The sequence below is a fragment of the Athene cunicularia genome (genome assembly GCF_003259725.1).
Source record: "Athene cunicularia isolate RWA chromosome 17 unlocalized genomic scaffold, athCun1 chr17_part1, whole genome shotgun sequence".
Classification (NCBI taxonomy): domain Eukaryota; kingdom Metazoa; phylum Chordata; class Aves; order Strigiformes; family Strigidae; genus Athene; species Athene cunicularia.
The window spans coordinates 2,699,062-2,717,484 of NW_020799122.1; the positions used below are offsets into that span (position 1 = coordinate 2,699,062).

Consider the following 18,423-nt stretch of genomic DNA (forward strand, 5'->3'; position numbering starts at 1 on the left):
GCCTACTGCTTTGCTCACTGGGGTCAGCCCCAGCACGGGAACCAGCTGGAACAAATTGGTCAGGAGCAGGGTGGGCATCGAGAGCTGCCTGGGGGGGGTGTCAGGAAACAAATGTCCCCATCACGGGGCCGGCGATGGTCCCCCCCCCGGCCCACAGGGTGGTGGGTGGCTGTGAGTTATCTGCTCCTGCTTCAGCCATCCCAATTAGCCTTCACTTGACTAATGGTGTTTTTATTTTCTTTCCCCGCGATGTCATTAGCTGTCTGGAGGGAGTCCTGCTCGTTAATTTATAAATTCACATTTTCTTTTCCTCCCTGCATCCTGTCGTCTTGTTACAAAGCTGGAGTGCAGCACAACAGGGCGCCCACGGGGAAGTTTTTAATGAAAATGTGATGAATTTCTCACTTGTAATTTGAGTAATAACCCGATGAACTGGCTGGGGAGGGAGAGCGGATAAAGCAGCAGCTTTTGCTTGCCATCCCTCCTCCTGCAAGCTGTTTGCAGCAGAGTGAGCGGAGCTGGGCCCTGGCCCTGCCTGTCTGATTGTTTTTAACGGATTCCTGTTAATGAGGGGCTACACTGCAGCAGCTCCTCATTTGTCTCTCACATCTATTGGGGCCAGCAAGGAGCTGACTCATCATTATTTATTTCTGTGTTAGTCTCCTGTATACCTGACACTGGGTAGAGCCCCAGGTAAAGGGTGAGCAATGTCTGTGTGCTGCCCCGGGGCTCCTGCAGCTTCTCTGGGGCTCGGGGGGGGGGGGTCCACAAAGCTTGTGGGAAGCTAAAGGGGCTGTGCTGTGGGGTGCCCGGGGTGCCCACGCCGTGCTCCCCTCTGCTGCAGGCCTGAGGATCCGGCTCTTCAACTTCTCGCTGAAGCTGCTCACCTGCCTCCTGTACATCGTCCGCGTCCTGCTCGACAACCCCGAGGAGGGCACAGGCTGGTGAGTGCCCGCCCTGCGCCCTGGGGAGCGTGGATGTGGTGCCAGCTGTGATGATGCAGCACGGATGTTTGGTTTTTTTTTCTCACTCTGGCTGCTTGAGTCGGTAGTTCAACAAAACTTGCTGGTCGGGTGGGCTTTGCTCCCTGCTCAAACCCTGTGGACAGGAGTGTGGGTGTCCGCCGGCCCTGCACAGCACGTGGGAAAAGGGGAAAAATTCAGAGTCACGGTGTTTCGAAATGCTGCCTGGCTCTAATGGTCAGGGCCGCGGCGTGGCCTTCAGACACAGGCAGGAGCTCATGATTTCAGTGCATCACACGCAAGTTTTTTTCTGAATCCTGATGCCCTTGAAGACGCGTATGCTAAATCCCATTTGAGCATTTGGGAAGGAAATATGTTTTGCCATTTAGATCCCCGAGATGACAGATGATTACATTTGCTCTGGGTTTCAGTATAAACCTATTTTTAATATGTCCTTGCTTTGTTTAGCTCACATACAGTGCAGTGATTTTTTTTCTTTTTTTTTTTCCTTTCTTTCAAGAGCTAGGAGAATTAGCAAATTAATTATTCCCTGTAAAGGTTGCAGACTACTAAATGCACCTGCCTAGTCCAAAAGTGGTTTTAAACCGGGAAGGATTATGCGTGACCCAGACACGCATCCTTGAAAGGTTTAGCACAGCTGCAGCTCGGGGATATCCACCCTTCTGAGGGTGTGTGACAAAATCAGTGCATCCCTCGCAGCCAGGCAAGGGGAGGGTTTGGCGGCAGCGCTGCCTGCCTGGCAGGCTGCTCGGGGCACGGCCAGCCTTGTCCTCGAAGCTGAAGCTCAGCAGCTTTTGCTAATTGTAACCTGGCAATTCCCAGCTGCAGCCCTGTGCCCAAGGAACCCCGTGCCTGGCGAGTATCAGCATTTTGTAGCATCTCTGGTACGAGCTGAAGTGCCTGATGGGTCTTATACTCCAGGAATAGAATGTTAAAAACCGCCTGGGTGAGACAGGCTCCAGTGGAAAGCCCCGATTTTAGGGGCCAGCGTGTGTTTGGATCTGTGGGAGTGTTTGGGGTCATCCCCCAGCATCAGGACACAGCGGCGAGGGCACCCCCTGAGCCTGGGGAGTCAACGCCAGCACCCCTTTTCCTTTCTGACTGCTTTCCCCTGCTTTGTCTTTCTCTTCTTCTAGCTGGGAATGCGAAAAGCAGAATTACACAGCGTTCAACCAGTCCACGAAGATAAACTGGTGAGTCGAGAGTGGCGACGGGGGGACACAGTGATGGATGTGGCTGGTGCTGGCAGCTGCCCGAGGCCATTTCTTGGTCATGGGGTTGTTCAAGGGACCCTCCCAGGATCAGTTCAAGTGCTGTGGGAATGTGCTTGGGAATGGCTTATCCTCAGAGCAGAGGCTGCTTGTCCAGTAAGAAACACCAGTACCAGTCCTGTGCTGGATCCTGCATCCGTTGGTGGCCTCAGATTTGCATCCGGTGGGGGTAAAGCCACTGCTAGTTAGGCTTCAGTTTAGATCCGTTTTGAATTTTCTTTGCAGGTCACACATCTTCTGGGTGGATAGGAAAATGCCGCTGTGGGCTGTGCAGGTGAGTGCCCAGCCCTCGGGCACGGTTGTGCAAGAGCCGAGCAGGAGTTGGAGCTGGGGTTTGAGCTCTGCACCCAGCGTGACTCCGGGCATCCTCTGCCTGCAGCAGTGAGGGGCAACGGGGTGTCTTGGGCGAGCAGAAAAATGAGCTGGGGCTTCTGCCGGGAGCGGCCACACGGCCCTGGGTGAAAATCCCAGGGGCTGAGAGGAGCGGACAAGCTGTAGGAAGATAAAATCATGAGGCTGTCTCAGGTCCTCCCGTGGTGCCGCTGTGCCAGTAACGGGCTGTTTGGAGGCCAGGGGCATCACAGGAGGGTCGGGCGCTCGCTGGCTCCCGGCGGGGCTGCCCGCAGGCCTGTTGCTGGTGTGTGACAGACACCCGCACCTCTAACCCCGGTGGGTGCAGGGAGAGCAACCAAACAGCCTTCATCTGCCATACCCGCGGGCTCCTATGGCCCAGGGCACGGGAGGGCTTGGCAGAGCCCCGACCGACTGACGATGCACCGAAGGAGCCCTCAGCAGCCTTTGCTTGTGTCTGCAGGTCAGCATCGCTTTGATCAGCTTTCTGGAGACCATGCTGCTCATCTATCTCAGCTACAAGGTAAGAGCCCCGGGGCGGGCGGTGGACAGTGATGCTCAGCCTGGGTCTGACCCCCCCAGTGTGAATTCACTTCTCCTTCGAGCTGGCTGGAGCCTGAAGCATCCTGAGAGGACGTTTGTCTCGGTGATGTCCCAGCTGGCTGCGGCTGTTTTCCTTTCTCATTCCATCTTGGGCTGTCAGATAAGTGCAGAGCAGAGCTGGGGGATCTCTTCTTTTTCCACTTTCCTTTAAATTCCGACCTCTCTGCAAAGGCTCACTGTTTTTATGGGGAGCCAGATTGACACACACCGAGTTTCCTAATCTTGAGGACCTGGAGCTGCGCTCGGCGCCGTGACTCCTGCTTGTGTCGAGGTCTGCTGCCTCCGGAGGTAGCAGGTGCTGCTCCAAACCAGACAGGGAGAGGCACAAGCTGACTCCTTTGGACCAAAGCCCCTTAAAACGGCCAAGAAAAACAACCTTAACAAATGGCACCTTCTCAGGGTCCCTGGGCCAGTTGGCAGAAGAGCCTCAGACCCCGTGTCACCGCCTGGTTTGTGTGCCAGGGTCTGTATCAGTCACTCTCATTCTTTGTCCTTGCACGAAGCCTTATTGTCCCCCGGCTTTGTGACGGAGCAGCAGTGATGGACAGAGAGACAGACGGATATTGTGGCTGCAGAAGGGACTGAACGGTTTGGGAAGGTTTTACTGGCTCCAGCGTGCCTGGCACCAGCACTGAATCTCTCACCCGCAGGCAGACTGGAGCATCTCTCTGGCTGCTCTGGCATACTTCCCCTATCCAGCAGGATCTGTGGCCGAGTGAGAGATTTTTAATTACAAATCGGCCTATTTTTCAGGTTGTTTAATTATTCTTTGTTTTTAATTCCTCAGGGGAACATCTGGGAACAGATTTTTCGCATTTCGTTCATCCTCGAGATGATCAACACGGTGCCGTTTATTATCACGGTGAGTGTTTCCCGGTGAAATTTTACAACAGCTTTAAGTTTAATAAGTCCTGTAGTTTTGGTGGTGACGCAAACAGACGTCCGGCCAAGTAGTATTTAAAGCTGGCAGGAAATTTTTGCTTCGATATTTTTCAGTATAATGTCTTTCTCTGGAGTGTTACCCCAAAGGCCATCCTCCATTTTCAGCTGCTGTGCTGCAGCCCGGGGAGCGGGGCTGCTCTCGGTGGCAGCTCCTGCAGAGGCCGGTGCTTAGTCTGGGGATGGATCCTTCCCAACAGGGCTCGAGGTGGCTGTTTGTAGCTTTTTTTTGATAAAGAACGTGGGTTTTCCTGCGAGTCACTCTTGTTTTTGTAGATATTCTGGCCTCCTTTGCGGAATTTGTTCATTCCCGTGTTTCTGAACTGCTGGCTCGCCAAGTACGCCCTGGAGAACATGATTGTGAGTGACGGGCTGCATCCCACCCCTTTCGTCCTGGGTCCCTCTGCCCTGGGGATGCCGGGGGTGGCGTGGCAGGGAGCCCTCGCCTGCCGCCGGCCCTCGGGCAGGTTTTTGGTGCTCGGCGTGTGGCGCCGTGCCGGGGTTGGCGGGGGGGTGAGGCTTTGCCAGCTGGCGATGCTGGGCTGTGGATCTTCAGTGTCTGAGCCACGCTGAGTCTGTTGGCTGCATATTGACAGGGCCGGCCTCCGGCTGTCCCCGGGGTGGGGCAGTACAGCAGTTTGAGAAACTCCAGCCGTGCCCACGTGCCCACTCGAGCTGTCTCTACTGGCAGCAGAGCCCAGACCTGCTCACAGAAATGCACATCCCTTTTCAAGGGCCAGATTCTGGCCTGACCTCCACGTCGGGGGGGGCGTTGCTGGAGCCAGCAAGAGCAGTTAGTACCTGGAGGGGTACGTCCCCCTCCGCCTCCCCGAGCTGGTGGAGCCCTGTCCTCTCTCCCCAGAACGACCTGCACCGCGCCATACAAAGGACCCAGTCTGCGATGTTTAACCAGGTGCTCATTCTGATCTGCACCCTCCTGTGTCTCGTTTTCACGGGGTGAGTGTTGCCCTTCGTTACACCCAACCACCTTCTTTGCCCAGGGAAACTAACTCTGCACGTCCCAGGGGTGAGTGGCGGAGCCAGGCTCTCGCAGGGCTTCCAGGGGAGGGAGGGGGGTGGGACCTTCCCAGCTGTGGTGGGGCGGCATTGCCAGGACGTAACGTGGTGATTTGGGAAGCCGGAGGAGCTTCTGCATTCAGAAATATTTTTTTTAACCTGATTTTTTAGAGGTTTGTGCGCATTGAGGAAAGCATAACTGTACAGGCTGCTGACTGGTTTGAGCTCCCAAGCCTCTGGCATCCTTCCTTTGCTAATGGGACAAGTCCCAGGTACTCAGGCTGAGTTTTGGAACAGGGGGAGCCATGGCAAGGAGCGTGCCCCAGGTTTCCCCTCCTGTCCTTGGGCTTTGGCTTGGGCACAGCCACGTCTGCTGAAGCTTTGGGAGGACCCCCAGCACCACCAGCCCCCCCCGCCGGGCTCCTCCCTTCGTTCCCCAGTGCACAGAACACTCCTCCCTAATTATATGACTTTAACAGAAACTTTTCAACGGGCATGTGTGAGGATAAGCGCGTTGTTGGAGGGAGATGGGTGGTGCAGACAAGAGTCAGAGCGGGGCTGTGAGTGCTGAAGGGTCAGGGGTGGGGACAGCAGCCTCCCGCGGGGACACTGGCTCATTCACCAGGACACATCACGCTCGCTGGCCCCGACCGTGCTTTTCTCCCCACCAACTTACCACGGCTGCTGGGCTCGTTTGTGTAATAGGCCGCCGGGACTTCTGCTAATTAACTGGGCCCTTCACCCTGCGCATTGCCAACAACAAGGCCGTCTCCTTATGGAGGAGTCAGTTCTCATCGCTGAGTCCTTAGCTTTGAACTGAGCTTCTTGAATCTTCCTCCAGCTCCCTTGGTCTGGATTTGAAGCCTATAATGCCATTAAGTTGCTGAACGGACAGGAAACAAAGCTTTTAGGTTCATGAGTCTTTGGCAATAAAGACCATCCTCTGATGCGGATGACTAATGCAGTTTTGGAGCTCGCCAGCGCCCGTCGCACCTCCGGCCCGCTGAGGCTGTGGATGTGATTCTTGGCGGATGTGGCAGGGCTACAATTCGGGTCCAGGATGATTTAGGCGACACTTGTTTTCAGCAAGATGACTTTGAAACTGCAGGTTTCTGGCTGCACGCCTACCCGCGGGGAGCAGGACAGCTCTGTGGCACGGCTCTGTGAGGGCAGCGGCACAGGGCTGGGAGGGGGCGGTGGGACCTGCCTCCTGCCTGCTGGAGCACATCCCCTCTGTAACAGAGAGCCCTTCCTGTGGGCTGAGTCCCTCCAGAGCCTTACTGAGACAGCTGCTTGCTTCCACATTTTGTTTTTTGGCAATGCAAGGGCAGCCCTTGGGTGATGTACAACAAGCTCTCCGTGGTATGGTCCTAGGACCTGGACTTCCCCTGGCTGCTTTGGTGAGCAACCACATCAAACGAACTCCTTCATCTGTAAGTGCCATCAGCTGAATTTCTGTTGGTGACATAAACCCACTGTGGATGCTGACAGTGTGTTACAGACAGATTTCCTCCATGGCCATGGGTGTAAATCAGTGTTCACTGACTTCAGCTCTGGGCACCGCGTGTCTCCGGGGTCGGGCAACACTCTCTGTGATGTGTGCTTTCTCCCTTCAGGACCTGTGGCATCCAGCATTTAGAAAGAGCAGGTGAGAAGCTCTCCCTCTTCAAGTCCTTCTATTTCTGCATCGTCACCTTTTCCACCGTGGGCTATGGAGACGTGACACCAAAGATCTGGCCTTCCCAGCTCCTCGTCGTGATAATGATTTGCGTCGCCCTGGTTGTGCTGCCGCTCCAGGTTAGACCTGCACAGCCAAGGGTGGGGAGGGATGCTGAGCCTGCACGCAGTCAGCCCTGCTGCTGGGGACATCACCTCTCTGCCTTCGTTTGCAGTTTGAGGAGCTCGTCTACCTGTGGATGGAGCGGCAGAAGTCGGGAGGCAATTACAGCCGTCACCGTGCCCAGACAGAGAAACACGTCGTCCTTTGTGTCAGCTCCCTCAAGATCGATCTCCTCATGGACTTCCTCAACGAGTTTTATGCCCACCCGCGTCTGCAGGTGAGGACCAGGCGTGTTCTCCTCTGCTCGCTCAGCGCTTGCCCTCGCTGGGCTCGCAGCCACGCTGGGCACAGCCAGGTCACTGCTGGTGGCGAGTGCCCTGCCCAGCTACAGTGGATGGGGCAAAGAATAAAGTAAAAAACCATCCAGCCCAGCACCGGGAAGCACGTGCTGCACCGGCCAAGGCGAGGTGACGTGTGGTACCCTAAGGGCCACGTCGCTTTGCTGTCTCAGTGGTGGGGCTCTCTGCCTGATCCACTCCATTTTCCAGCCAGGCCTGTTAGAGCACTGGGTAAGCACATGGAGAGGGACCAGAGGGACTTTCCTAAATGTAAGGATGTCTTTGCTCAATGAAGAATCTCAGACAGAAACAGAACCTGTAAATGCTAAACCTCGGTGGGATTCATCCAGCTCTTACTGGAGTATCCCCACATAATGAGAGATTTTCTTGCAAATGACTGTGCCTTTCCTGCTCCCCAGCATGAGAGCATCACGGACGTGTTTCAGATTTGCATTTCATCCCAACACTCACATGCGCTTCACTGCCATCGCCCAGCCCCGACTCCGTACATTCCAGCTTTAAAATCCTGCTCATCGCTGTAACTGCAAGAGGCTCCGCTTTGCTGTGGGCGTGCAGCTCTTCCCTAGTCCTGTAGTCAGCTGTGCCTGCACTTTTTATGATGCAGAACAGGATGGAGAAGGTGCTGATGTGTTTCCCAAGACCCTTGCAGGACCCTGGCGTAGGGGCAGGGGGTGTCACACACCAGGAGCAAATATCAGAAGCCCCAGAGGAGCTGTTTGCTCAGGCAGCAAACCCCCATGTCCTGGCAGGCGTGCACGGGACCGCCAGCCCCCCGACCCACGCGAGCCTCTCTCTTGCAGGATTACTACGTGGTGATACTCTGCCCAACAGAGATGGACATCCAGGTGCGGCGGGTCCTGCAGATCCCTCTGTGGTCGCAGCGAGTGATTTACCTCCAGGGCTCTGCGCTGAAGGACCAGGACCTCATGAGAGCCAAGTGAGCAAAGGGACACGCTGCACATTCACAGCGAGGCCAGTCCTGCCACGCTGTGGAGCTGCCTGTGGGCCTTGGAGCCGCGGAGGGGGGTCCCCAGTGATGTCAGCCCAGATGCATGGTGATGGGCATCCCTACGTGCCTCCGCTGGGGTCTTGGATGGGTTGACCAGTGCCCATCTGGGACGGGCAGATGCCCAGCTTTACTAGCCCACGCAATTGATGGGGTGGTTGCTCTCCGTTTGTAGGATGGACAACGGAGAAGCCTGCTTCATTCTCAGCAGCCGAAACGAGGTGGACCGCACTGCGGCGGTAAGCCAGGCCTGGGGCGTGGCACAGTGGGAGAAGATTCATTTCTCAGACCGGCAGGGACTGGGTGATCGCTGAATCTTGCCTCTGCACGGCACAGGAGCGTGCTGGGAGGCAGCCGGGGCAAGAGCGCGGGGTTCGAGTGCTGAGCACTGTCCCCTGGGTGGTACCCACACAGGCTGTGCCCCCCGCGTGCCCTGGGGAAGTCACCCCAAAGCCTCCTGGCCTCATGCAGTCTTACCTCAGCCTGGACAGAGACTTTGCTGGGAAGGTCTTAGTTTTGGAGCCACTGGAGAGGAAGGAGGTGGCAGCAGTGACAGCTCTCGCTGCCGGCTGGTGCCGGGGGTGCTGCCTGTGCTGTCCTGAGCCCGTGTGGCCCCACTGGAGGGGTGCCAGGCTCCCTTCCTGCTGCTGAGGCACTGTCTGCCCCTTCCCTCCTTCGGCACTTGGCACTCCTGCTTGGAACAAAGCTGCCGAAGGGTCCCTGTGGGCAGGCGGCGACCACGGAGAATCAGAGGTGGCATGGGGACAGCCCCTGTGGGCAAACCTTCCCTCCGCTCTCCCAGTTGCCCGTCAGTGCTGGGTCACTGTCCCAGTTGCCCGTCAGTGCTGGGTTTTGGGCAGCAGGGGAGGGAGGTTACCCCCTGTTAGCAGCGGGTGCTGGAGGAGCCCTTGCCATACATCTCCGCAGTGGCTGGGTGCTTCGCAGTTCATTCTGGGTGTTTGGGAAAATAACCCATCAGACAAGTAGCTCTTGTTCTTCTCCTCGGCCAGGACCACCAGACCATTCTGAGAGCCTGGGCTGTGAAAGATTTTGCTCCAAACTGTCCTCTCTATGTTCAGATCCTAAAGCCTGAAAACAAGTTTCACGTCAAGTTTGCTGGTGAGTTGGAGGGGCTGCGCAGCAGCGGGCAGCACAGCTCGCTTCGCTGCTCCGGACTGTCTTACCTGCCATCAGGGATGTTTCCAGTGGGGTTTCCATCTTAGGGGAGTCCGTGACCTGGTTCTGAGATTCCTCCCAATCGCACACCAGCCCCACATGTGCCCGTGTGTGCGTCCCCATGGACGTGGCAGTGTCCACCTGGTTGGTTTCCAGCCTCCATCCCTGCTTTCCTGCCTACATTAACGCCAGTTGTGCTGTTCCCCATGGGCTGCTGATCAGCTGAAAGCCCTCCCAGACTGGCAGGAGGAGGAAGCCCCAAATGCCACCCCAGAATTACTGCATCCCTGGACACCGCTGGCCAAGGAACCCACCTGTCCCCCTCCCCGCTGTGACAGTCCCCTCTGCCTTTCAGATCATGTTGTCTGTGAAGAGGAGTGCAAATACGCCATGCTGGCGTTGAACTGCGTCTGCCCTGCCACCTCCACCCTCATCACACTGCTGGTGCACACCTCCAGAGGCCAGTGAGTGCTGCTTGCATGCCCCTGCCTGCCCCTGCCCAGCTCAACTGCCCCAGCCTGAGCATGGAGGGATGGCAGAGACTGGGAACAAAAATATCTTCTTTATACTGGCCTGATCCCATGAGCGGGAAGGTTAATTCACAGCCCGTGCAAACCCGGACAGCTGGAAGGAGCAATGTAAAGCCCAGTAAAGTGATGATGTGGGTCCGTGCTCCTTGGCCAGGCACAAATGTCTGAATTTTGGGTAAACTGCCATCAAAAGAGTTACGAACCGTTATTTCCAGATGACTCTCGCCCCATGCTCAGAGCTGTTTGCCAACACAGGCTCTGAACCCTGCCTCTACGCCCCCCCTGGGAGCCCTCGTTAAATAAAAAGGTGCTTAAAGTCAGAAATGAAAATGAGCTCGTCCTCAGCCTGCACATGCCGACAGCTCGTGGAGATGCGTCACTGTAACCTCGCTGCCGTTGGTCTAAATGGCAGCTTTGGCATTTATTAGCACCCCAACCGTGCGGCTCTGCCCCGGGAGGTGCCTCGTGTGCCGGGCTCTGTGCCAGAACTGGGGTGTCCCATCCTGGCACCATGGACGGTCCCATCCCAGCACCAAGGGGATCCATCCTGGCGCCGGCGGGTCCATCCCAACAGCGGGTGGTTCTATCCCAGCACGTTGCTCCTGTCATTGCAGGGAGGGCCAGGAGTCCCCGGAGCAGTGGCAGCGGATGTACGGGCGCTGCTCGGGCAACGAGGTCTATCACATCCGGATGGGCGACAGCAAGTTCTTCATGGAGTACGAGGGGAAGAGCTTCACCTACGCCGCCTTCCACGCGCACAAGAAGTGAGGGCAGGGGAGTGACAGGCAGGGGTGGGCAGGGCATATCTGTCAGTCTGCATCCCCGGGGGGTCGGGGCTGGGGCTGGAGGGCCCTGCGTGGTCCTTTGTGCAGGGACAAAGCCCCAGAGGGGCTTTTTTCCAGCTGTGAATGTCCACATCGTGCTCCCGGCACAGATACGGCGTCTGCCTGATCGGCATCCGGAGGGAGGAGAACAAGAGCATCCTGCTGAACCCCGGCCCGCGGCACATCATGGCAGCGTCTGACACCTGCTTCTACATCAACATCACCAAGGAGGAGAACTCCGCCTTCATTTTCAAGCAGGAGGAGAAGCAGAAGAAGAAGGGTTTCGCAGGGAGAGGCACCTACGACGGCCCATCCCGCCTGCCTGTGCACAGCATCATCGCCAGCATGGGTGAGTTGGGGGGGCCTTGGTGGGGCAGCGGGGCTCCCCAGGAGCTCCCCACTCCATCTCCTCCAGGTTTTGTTTCATTTCCTTGCCTTCCCCAGGTTTGGTTTTATTTTGCCTTTTTTTTTAAATTTTTGAACCTTTTTTATTTTTTTTTGCTCCTTGCCATGCCCCTGCACCTGGGTTTTGTTGAAGCCACTGAAAATCCCTGTCTGTCCCCTGTCTTGGTCACCTCACCAGTAAAATACAAAAACACACACTGCTCCTTGCCCCCTGGGTGCTCTCAGCAAGCTCAAATATCATTATTAAAGCTCGTGATGTCCATTATCATTAATGGTATTTGCATGAATGCCCCAAGCCCTGTCTGGAAGAATAAATGCCATCAGCCACATCCTAAATCATGTTTATGAGTCACAACCGGACGAAGAGCATAGTTTGCTCTGCAGCGAGTGGTGCATTTGCACAAATTAAAAAATACCATGAATCATTACTTCCAGCTTGTATCTGGGGAGAGCAAATTTTGGGGCGGCTGCGCTACATGTGAGCGGGTTATATTTCAGGCAAATAATTTATGCGTTTGTGCTCATGAACAGCAATTTGCATAGATTATCCCCCAGCAAGCCACAAAGCACTTTGCTGAACAGCATTTGTCAGTGTTCTCGTTACGTGGCTCGTTCGCGGAGGGACCTTTGGCAAAGACTAACGAGAGGGAGAGAAATCACACGAGTGCCTGGCGAGCCCGGAGCTTGGGCTTTGCTTACTGGGAAACCCCCCTCCCTGTTCCTGACCGTCTAAAAATAACCAGCCAGGACCCGGACAAGAGCCTCGATGGGGGGTTCTGATGGTCACTTGCTGGCCCTGGTCAATACTTCGTAAATAGGTTTGATTTGGGGAAGCTGCTGGAGGACAGGGCGTGAAGGCCCCTTGTGTCCTGCATAAAGATCTGGAGCTGGTCGGGAGGGTGCAGGAGGTGATGAGGGGGTTGGGTTGGGTTGGGGGCTGTCTGCCTCCCTTTCCCCGGGGGCTTGAAGGGGCATCTGTGGGGAGGGCAGCGTCCTGATGAGGGGCAGACACAGTGGCATCAGCTTGTTCCTAACCTGGCTGGTGTCTCCCAGAGCCTGCAAAGATCTACAGGTAAGGGTTAGGTTGGAGGATTCTCATCTCTGAGATACTTCAAAAGAATAAAAAATTACAGTAAAGCCAGGCTTTGCAGGTCCAGTGAGCAAGCTGGCGCAATGGAGGTGGCCACAGCTGGGGGGACGGAGAGAGTGAGAGTCCCCAGGGCCACAGCAGCCTGCACCCACCCTGGGAGCAGCCGAGCTGAGCCCCAGGGAGCTGCTCCGCACAGCAGCACCCAGGCGGAGGGGGCTGCCGGGTGCTTTGCCCATCGATAGTCTGGCTTCATCTGGGTTCCGCTGAATGGGCACGACGCGCGGCCCCGCGTGCTCCACCTTCATCCCCCCGCAAGGCTCAGGGGCGCGACGTTTGCCGACGCAGCTCTCGTCACCTCCTTATAGCATGTTTGCTGTGCTTCCTTCCCCGCCGTGTCCAGGTACAGTAGCCATGGACCTGCAGAACACAGAGTGCCGCCCTGCTAACAGCAGCAAGCTGGCGCTGCCGGCGGAGAACGGCTCCGGCAACCGCCGGCCCAGCATCGCGCCCGTCCTCGAGCTGGCCGACACCTCGTCCCTGCTGCCCTGCGACCTGCTCAGCGACCAGTCGGAGGACGAGATGACGCAGTCGGACGAGGAGGGGTCGGCGGTTGTGGAGTGAGTTGCTGCCTCGTTTCAGAGAGACGGGGACCGTTGTAAATGACGGGCGTTCAGCGGTGCCCGAGGGATGCTCAGGCTCAGCCCCTCTTGGCTTTTGCACGAGCACATGAGCCTCTGTACCACGGGCAATCACCAAAGGCCTCAAGCCTTTTGGGCTAACGTGGGGAGGTTTCCTCTGGGTATCAGCCCAGTTGCACCAAGTTCCATCAGTCCTCTCGCCTCCCCTCACTCACCGACCAGAAGAGGATCCTGTTCTTCATTGCACATAAATAAATATAATGTAAAATAAATATTTTCTCCGGCTTTAAAGGTGGTTTTAGTTTATGACAGCCAGATAAGTACTTGCTTTACGGGTTACCTGTTTGGGTGCTGTCACAGCGGTGTGAGGAGTTAACTGAGTATCTGCAAATTCTCACAAATCGCCTTTTAATTCATGGCCACCTTTAGGTGCTCTTGAAATGAAAATTGCTGCTGGTGATTTTTTTAAAAAAAATCTGTTCACCAAAACAAAGCCTAAAAATGGACCGTGAGGGGTTTTTTTTTTTGCTTTTTCATACGGCTCAGCATTGCCGTCCTCTCCTGGAGCTCTCTGCCCTGTCTCCCTTCAGCTGTGCGCAATGGTCCTGTCTGCTGCCTTCTCCACCCGTGCTGGGAACTCTGCATATTTACAGTCTCATGACCCTTTGCATAGCAAAATTTATTCCTAAATATGTGTATTTTGGAAAATATCCATCTGCTGCAGGGGAGTTTTGCAAGGCATTTGCCAGTGATGTGATTGAATACCGTGCTGTTAAATGTTTTTCCCGGCGTCTCAGTGTTGTTGTGTCCGTGGAAAGCTCTCCCCGTGTCCTCACGCTGCTGGATGTTCTCTCTGCTGCAGGTACGTGAAAGGTTACCCACCGAACTCCCCCTACATCGGCAGCTCCCCGACTCTGTGCCACCTTTTACCCGAGAAAGCCCCATTCTGCTGCCTGAGGCTGGACAAGGTACGATGGGGCTGCGCGTGGCCGCCTGGGGGCTGCAGCCCCCGCAGGATGGCTCCATGCACGGTGCGGGGGGTGGCCGAGAGCTGCATGCTGAGTCCCTGTGCTGCCTTCCACCGCACAGGGCTGCAAGCACAACAGCTTTGAAGATGCCAAAGCCTACGGGTTTAAGAACAAACTGATTATCGTTTCGGCCGAGACGGCTGGGAACGGACTGTATAACTTCATCGTCCCCCTTCGTGCGTACTATCGGTCCCGCAAAGAGTTGAACCCGATTGTGTTGCTGCTGGACAACAAGCAAGTACTTTTCCGCGGATGTTTTCCATCACGCTGAGCCCTTCCCTGTGTTTTCACGGGCATCTCACTCTGTGGGGACGGGAGCGTGGGGGAGTGGCAGTGCCACTGTCAGCTCCCTCAGCTAATGTTGGCCCTGGGGGGCTCCTGGGTGGGTTTTCTGTTTATCTTTGCTCCATGGACTCGCTGAACCACGTTGCTCTTCCTCCAGGCCTGAGCACCACTTTCTGGAAGCCATCTGTTGTTTCCCCATGGTTTACTACATGGAGGGTACGATCGACAAGTAGGTGTTTCCATCTGTGGCTGTTGTCACTTACTGTGCCACCTAAATCTGTTGCATTTACCCCAGGCCAGACTTTTGAGTCAGCCCATCAGAAGCCCCAGGGTTGGTACCGTAGGGCTGAGCCCACCCTTGGCTTCTCGGGTTGACCAACCCCTCCCGGTAGTTGGGAGCGGGTGAAGAGCTGGTGGTTGGGAGCAGCGTGGGCTTGCTGTAGCGCTGCACGTCGCAGCGTGCTGCTTCCCTGTGTCCTTTCCAAGGGCTGACCCTGCGCTCTTCTCTTTGGGAACTGCCCAGCCTGGACAGCTTGCTGCAGTGTGGCATCATCTACGCTGACAACCTGGTGGTTGTGGACAAGGAGAGCACGATGAGCGCCGAGGAGGACTACATGGCCGATGCAAAGACAATTGTCAACGTCCAGACCATGTTCAGGTGAGGGGTGGCCGCTGCCCCGGCTCTGTCACAGCCACTTACCTCTGCTGGAGGCAGCACCGGGAAGGGTGCTGGTGGCTGGGGTGGTGGCTACGGGCAGTGGGACACATCTGTGGCTGAGCTTGCTCTAGGGAACGGCATCTAATCAGCTATTTTGGACCTCAGACAGGCACAGGGATGGTTTTGGTCTTCCTCAGGCTGTAAATGCAGGATCCGAGCGAGCTGCAGGACAACAGGTCTTTTTCCATTGCAGGCTCTTCCCCAGCCTCAGCATTATCACAGAGCTGACCCACCCCTCCAACATGAGGTTCATGCAATTCAGAGCAAAGGACAGTTACTCTCTCGCCCTTTCTAAGCTAGAAAAGGTAAGAAAAGGTCCCTGCCTGCATGCGGGGCCTGGGAAGTCAACACCGAGAGCTCCTCAAGGTCCGGTGTTCTTCTGCATGCTGCGGCTGCCATAGTTAGTGTGCATCTCCCTGAGATAACCTGCAGCAAACAAATAAGTGGGCAGTTGATCTTTGGACTAGCTGCCTCCTTCTACATGTTTATGTATTTATTTGGTGGCTGGAGTTTGCGCTGCTTTGCCTACTGCTGTGCCGGGCCTCTGCATTGGGTTTAGTGCTGTGACTGCAGTGAGGGGGGCAGTGGAGTTGCTGTGCTGAGACAGATCCTCTGACAAGGGAGAAAATACCCCTGAACCACTGAGGGATGCGAAAGGGCCACATCCAGCCCATGTTAAAAAAACCCCAACCATGTCTCACACATTTCCATGGAGAAAAAAAATCTCTCTTTCACCCAGTGTAAGGATGCTGCCCTGGCTCCCTCCCAGCAACGCTACACTGGTGTCCTCCCATATTCACGAGTCTTCTAGTTTCTGTGCAACCCATGCACAGGGGAATCTGTGTGGTTTTGCTTTGCTGAATGCCCTGGGAGGATGTGAACAAGCCCCTGCCGAAGGTGTTTGCTTTTGGGTGCTCACATCTCCCCTTCCTCTTCCAGAAAGAGCGAGAGAACGGCTCCAACCTGGCCTTCATGTTCCGGCTGCCCTTCGCGGCCGGGAGGGTCTTCAGCATCAGCATGTTGGACACGCTGCTCTACCAGGTGAGAGCCCGCCGGGCTCTGGGTAACACACCCCTGCAGCTGTGGCCGCCCCTTTGCATCTCCCAGTGAATAACTGAGCAAACCTTTTCTCCGGCTTCCTGCCCAAATGTCTCCCCCCAGTCGTTTGTGAAGGACTACATGATCACCATCACTCGGTTGCTGCTGGGCCTCGACACCACGCCGGGCTCCGGCTACCTCTGTGCGGTAGGTGCCAAGTCCCTCTGGGTTGAAACCATCGGGCCAAGTCACCGAGGATCTGGCGGGATCTGTCAGCCTGCGGTTGAGGGTGGAGGGTTCCCCTCTTCTCGGGCATTGGGGTGGGGAGGCAACATTGCCAGGTCGTAGCTCCCCTCCATCGTGTGTGGGGAACCTCAGCACTACAAAGAGCCCCAAATCCCCGAAGCTGCCAAGGGCCAAAGTCCCTGTTCTGAAGGCTGAGGTCAGAAATTGCCCCTGGTCTTTCTGTGGAGTGCAGCTTGCTTTTGGGATTGATGGATGAGCTGGGGTGAGGCTCAGGAGCAGCCCCGAGGTGCTCCTCAGCGAGCCCTGCCTGACTCAAGGCGGTTGATGTTTGTCCCCCGTGGCTCAGATGAAGATCACTGAAGATGACCTGTGGATCCGGACGTACGGTCGCCTCTTCCAGAAGCTCTGCTCCTCCAGCGCGGAGATCCCCATCGGGATTTACAGGACGGAGTCACACATGTTCGCAACCTCCGAGGTAGGGGCACGGCGATGCCCTGTGCCGGGAGGGGGCTGCTGGTGGTCCAAGGGGCTGGCCGGGTCCATGAGGCCCCTCAGACCTGGATGTGGCAGCGCTGGGGAGGATCGAGGGGAGGGGAAGTTCTGTCTTGGCTTCGTTAGTGGCCCCGCATCTGCATTACGGAGTCCTGGGCAAGCTGGGCCAGTGCCCATACCGCTGGGCGGGGGGATTATTTTGGCACAGCTCTGCAGTGCTGCCTGGCACCGAGCCCCCGGGGCACAGGGGGGGATGTGGCACAGCAGGGCTGCCCGTTTGCTGGGCTGACACTTGATTTTTCCTTCTTTTTCCCCCACTGCAGCCCCACGACATCAGAGCGCAGGTGAGTGTCGCAGGGTCGGGCATTACGCTGCCCGTCGGCGCTGCCTCCTGCTCCCCCCAACCTGCCGGCTGACCGTGGGCAAACGCTGGGCCGGCTTGTGCCAGTGGCTCCTCTGGCCACCGAGAGCCACCATGCACCTTGTGCATGTCCCCCGCAGTGCTGCCTGTCCCCGCGGAAGGGTGATGCCAGCTGAGCCTCAGCAGTTTGGGAAGACAAAAGACCTCAGTGCCCTGTAATTCCCTGGGATAAGGGGCAGCGGAATGAGCCAGGCTCCATTTTAAATACTTTAAGTTTTCAGCTTTGTAGGAAGCAGCTACAGGGAGCCGAGAGTTGACATTTAATTAAATGCAATCCACCTATTAAAGGTGCTTTAAAACGCTTTATTAATAAATTCCCACTCACCAGCGGGGATTGCTGTGTCGGAGATGCGGCAGCACGGCTGCTGTAAGACAAAAAAGGGGGAGACAAGGGCACAGCTGTCCTGTGGGCAGAGATAATCATGTGGGAGATGTCCAGCACCCTTTAGGCTCCACTCGACCGCGCTTATCCCAAATCTGCCGGCCAGGTAGCTTTAGCACTACAGAGATGATGTGCTGGGAGAGCGCGTGGCTCAGAGGAAGGATCCCATCCCGTGGGGAGAGATCCCACCCTGGCAGAGAGGCTTCCCCTGCCCCCCCCGTGACCTGCTGGGCTTCCAGTCACAGATCTCAATCAACGTCGAGGACTGCGAGGACACGAAGGACGTCAAGGAGCACTGGGGCATCAAGACCAGCCACCACAGGAACTCGTGCTCCAGCGACCAGTCCGAGCACCCGCTGCTGCGGCGCAAGAGCATGCAGTGGGCCCGCCGGCTGAGCAGGAAGGGCAACAAACACTCCAGCAAGACGGCCGAGTGGATCAGCCAGCAGCGCCTCAGCCTCTACCGCCGCTCCGAGAGGCAGGAGCTGTCCGAGCTCGTCAAAAACCGTATGAAGCACCTGGGCTTGCCCACCACCGGGTATGGTAAGTGCCGTTCGGTTGCGCTTCTCTGTGGTGGGGCGTCCTGCTCGCGGGCTCCTCAGGTAACCCTGTGCCGAGACTAACCCCAGGCTGAGCCTAACCCCAAGCTGAGCCTAACCCCAAGTTGAGTCTAACCTCATGCCAACCCTAACCCCAAGCCTAACCCCACGCCAAGCCTAACCCCGCAGGCGCTGCTGGGCCTGGCTCCGAGCGGCGCCTCATTCCCCGGCTTGCTTGTGCTTGTGCAGATGTTCAAGACTGGGGTCTCGCAGCCCCCCCCCACCCTGCCTGCCACCCCCCG

The 18,423-nt window shown here is 56.6% G+C and overlaps 1 protein-coding gene across 1 annotated transcript in view; it reads left to right on the forward strand.

Annotated features, from left to right (window-relative positions):
• The window catches only part of KCNT1 (potassium sodium-activated channel subfamily T member 1), a 38,069-nt gene extending 19,824 nt beyond the window's left edge, over nucleotides 1–18,245 (forward strand). The window contains exons 5-30 of the mRNA XM_026860719.1: nucleotides 845–944; nucleotides 2,120–2,176; nucleotides 2,480–2,528; nucleotides 3,069–3,128; nucleotides 3,996–4,070; nucleotides 4,424–4,507; nucleotides 5,010–5,104; nucleotides 6,781–6,961; nucleotides 7,057–7,221; nucleotides 8,104–8,240; nucleotides 8,485–8,548; nucleotides 9,320–9,428; nucleotides 9,841–9,949; nucleotides 10,630–10,779; nucleotides 10,950–11,188; nucleotides 12,735–12,951; nucleotides 13,835–13,940; nucleotides 14,062–14,234; nucleotides 14,443–14,514; nucleotides 14,809–14,943; nucleotides 15,197–15,308; nucleotides 15,943–16,044; nucleotides 16,165–16,248; nucleotides 16,634–16,762; nucleotides 17,103–17,123; nucleotides 17,822–18,245. Of these exons, the coding sequence (XP_026716520.1) occupies nucleotides 845–944; nucleotides 2,120–2,176; nucleotides 2,480–2,528; nucleotides 3,069–3,128; nucleotides 3,996–4,070; nucleotides 4,424–4,507; nucleotides 5,010–5,104; nucleotides 6,781–6,961; nucleotides 7,057–7,221; nucleotides 8,104–8,240; nucleotides 8,485–8,548; nucleotides 9,320–9,428; nucleotides 9,841–9,949; nucleotides 10,630–10,779; nucleotides 10,950–11,188; nucleotides 12,735–12,951; nucleotides 13,835–13,940; nucleotides 14,062–14,234; nucleotides 14,443–14,514; nucleotides 14,809–14,943; nucleotides 15,197–15,308; nucleotides 15,943–16,044; nucleotides 16,165–16,248; nucleotides 16,634–16,762; nucleotides 17,103–17,123; nucleotides 17,822–18,205 (3,209 nt within the window). The 3' untranslated portion in view covers nucleotides 18,206–18,245. The remainder of the gene's footprint in view (nucleotides 1–844; nucleotides 945–2,119; nucleotides 2,177–2,479; nucleotides 2,529–3,068; nucleotides 3,129–3,995; nucleotides 4,071–4,423; nucleotides 4,508–5,009; nucleotides 5,105–6,780; nucleotides 6,962–7,056; nucleotides 7,222–8,103; nucleotides 8,241–8,484; nucleotides 8,549–9,319; nucleotides 9,429–9,840; nucleotides 9,950–10,629; nucleotides 10,780–10,949; nucleotides 11,189–12,734; nucleotides 12,952–13,834; nucleotides 13,941–14,061; nucleotides 14,235–14,442; nucleotides 14,515–14,808; nucleotides 14,944–15,196; nucleotides 15,309–15,942; nucleotides 16,045–16,164; nucleotides 16,249–16,633; nucleotides 16,763–17,102; nucleotides 17,124–17,821) is intronic.
• Nucleotides 18,246–18,423: the final 178 nt, after the last annotated feature.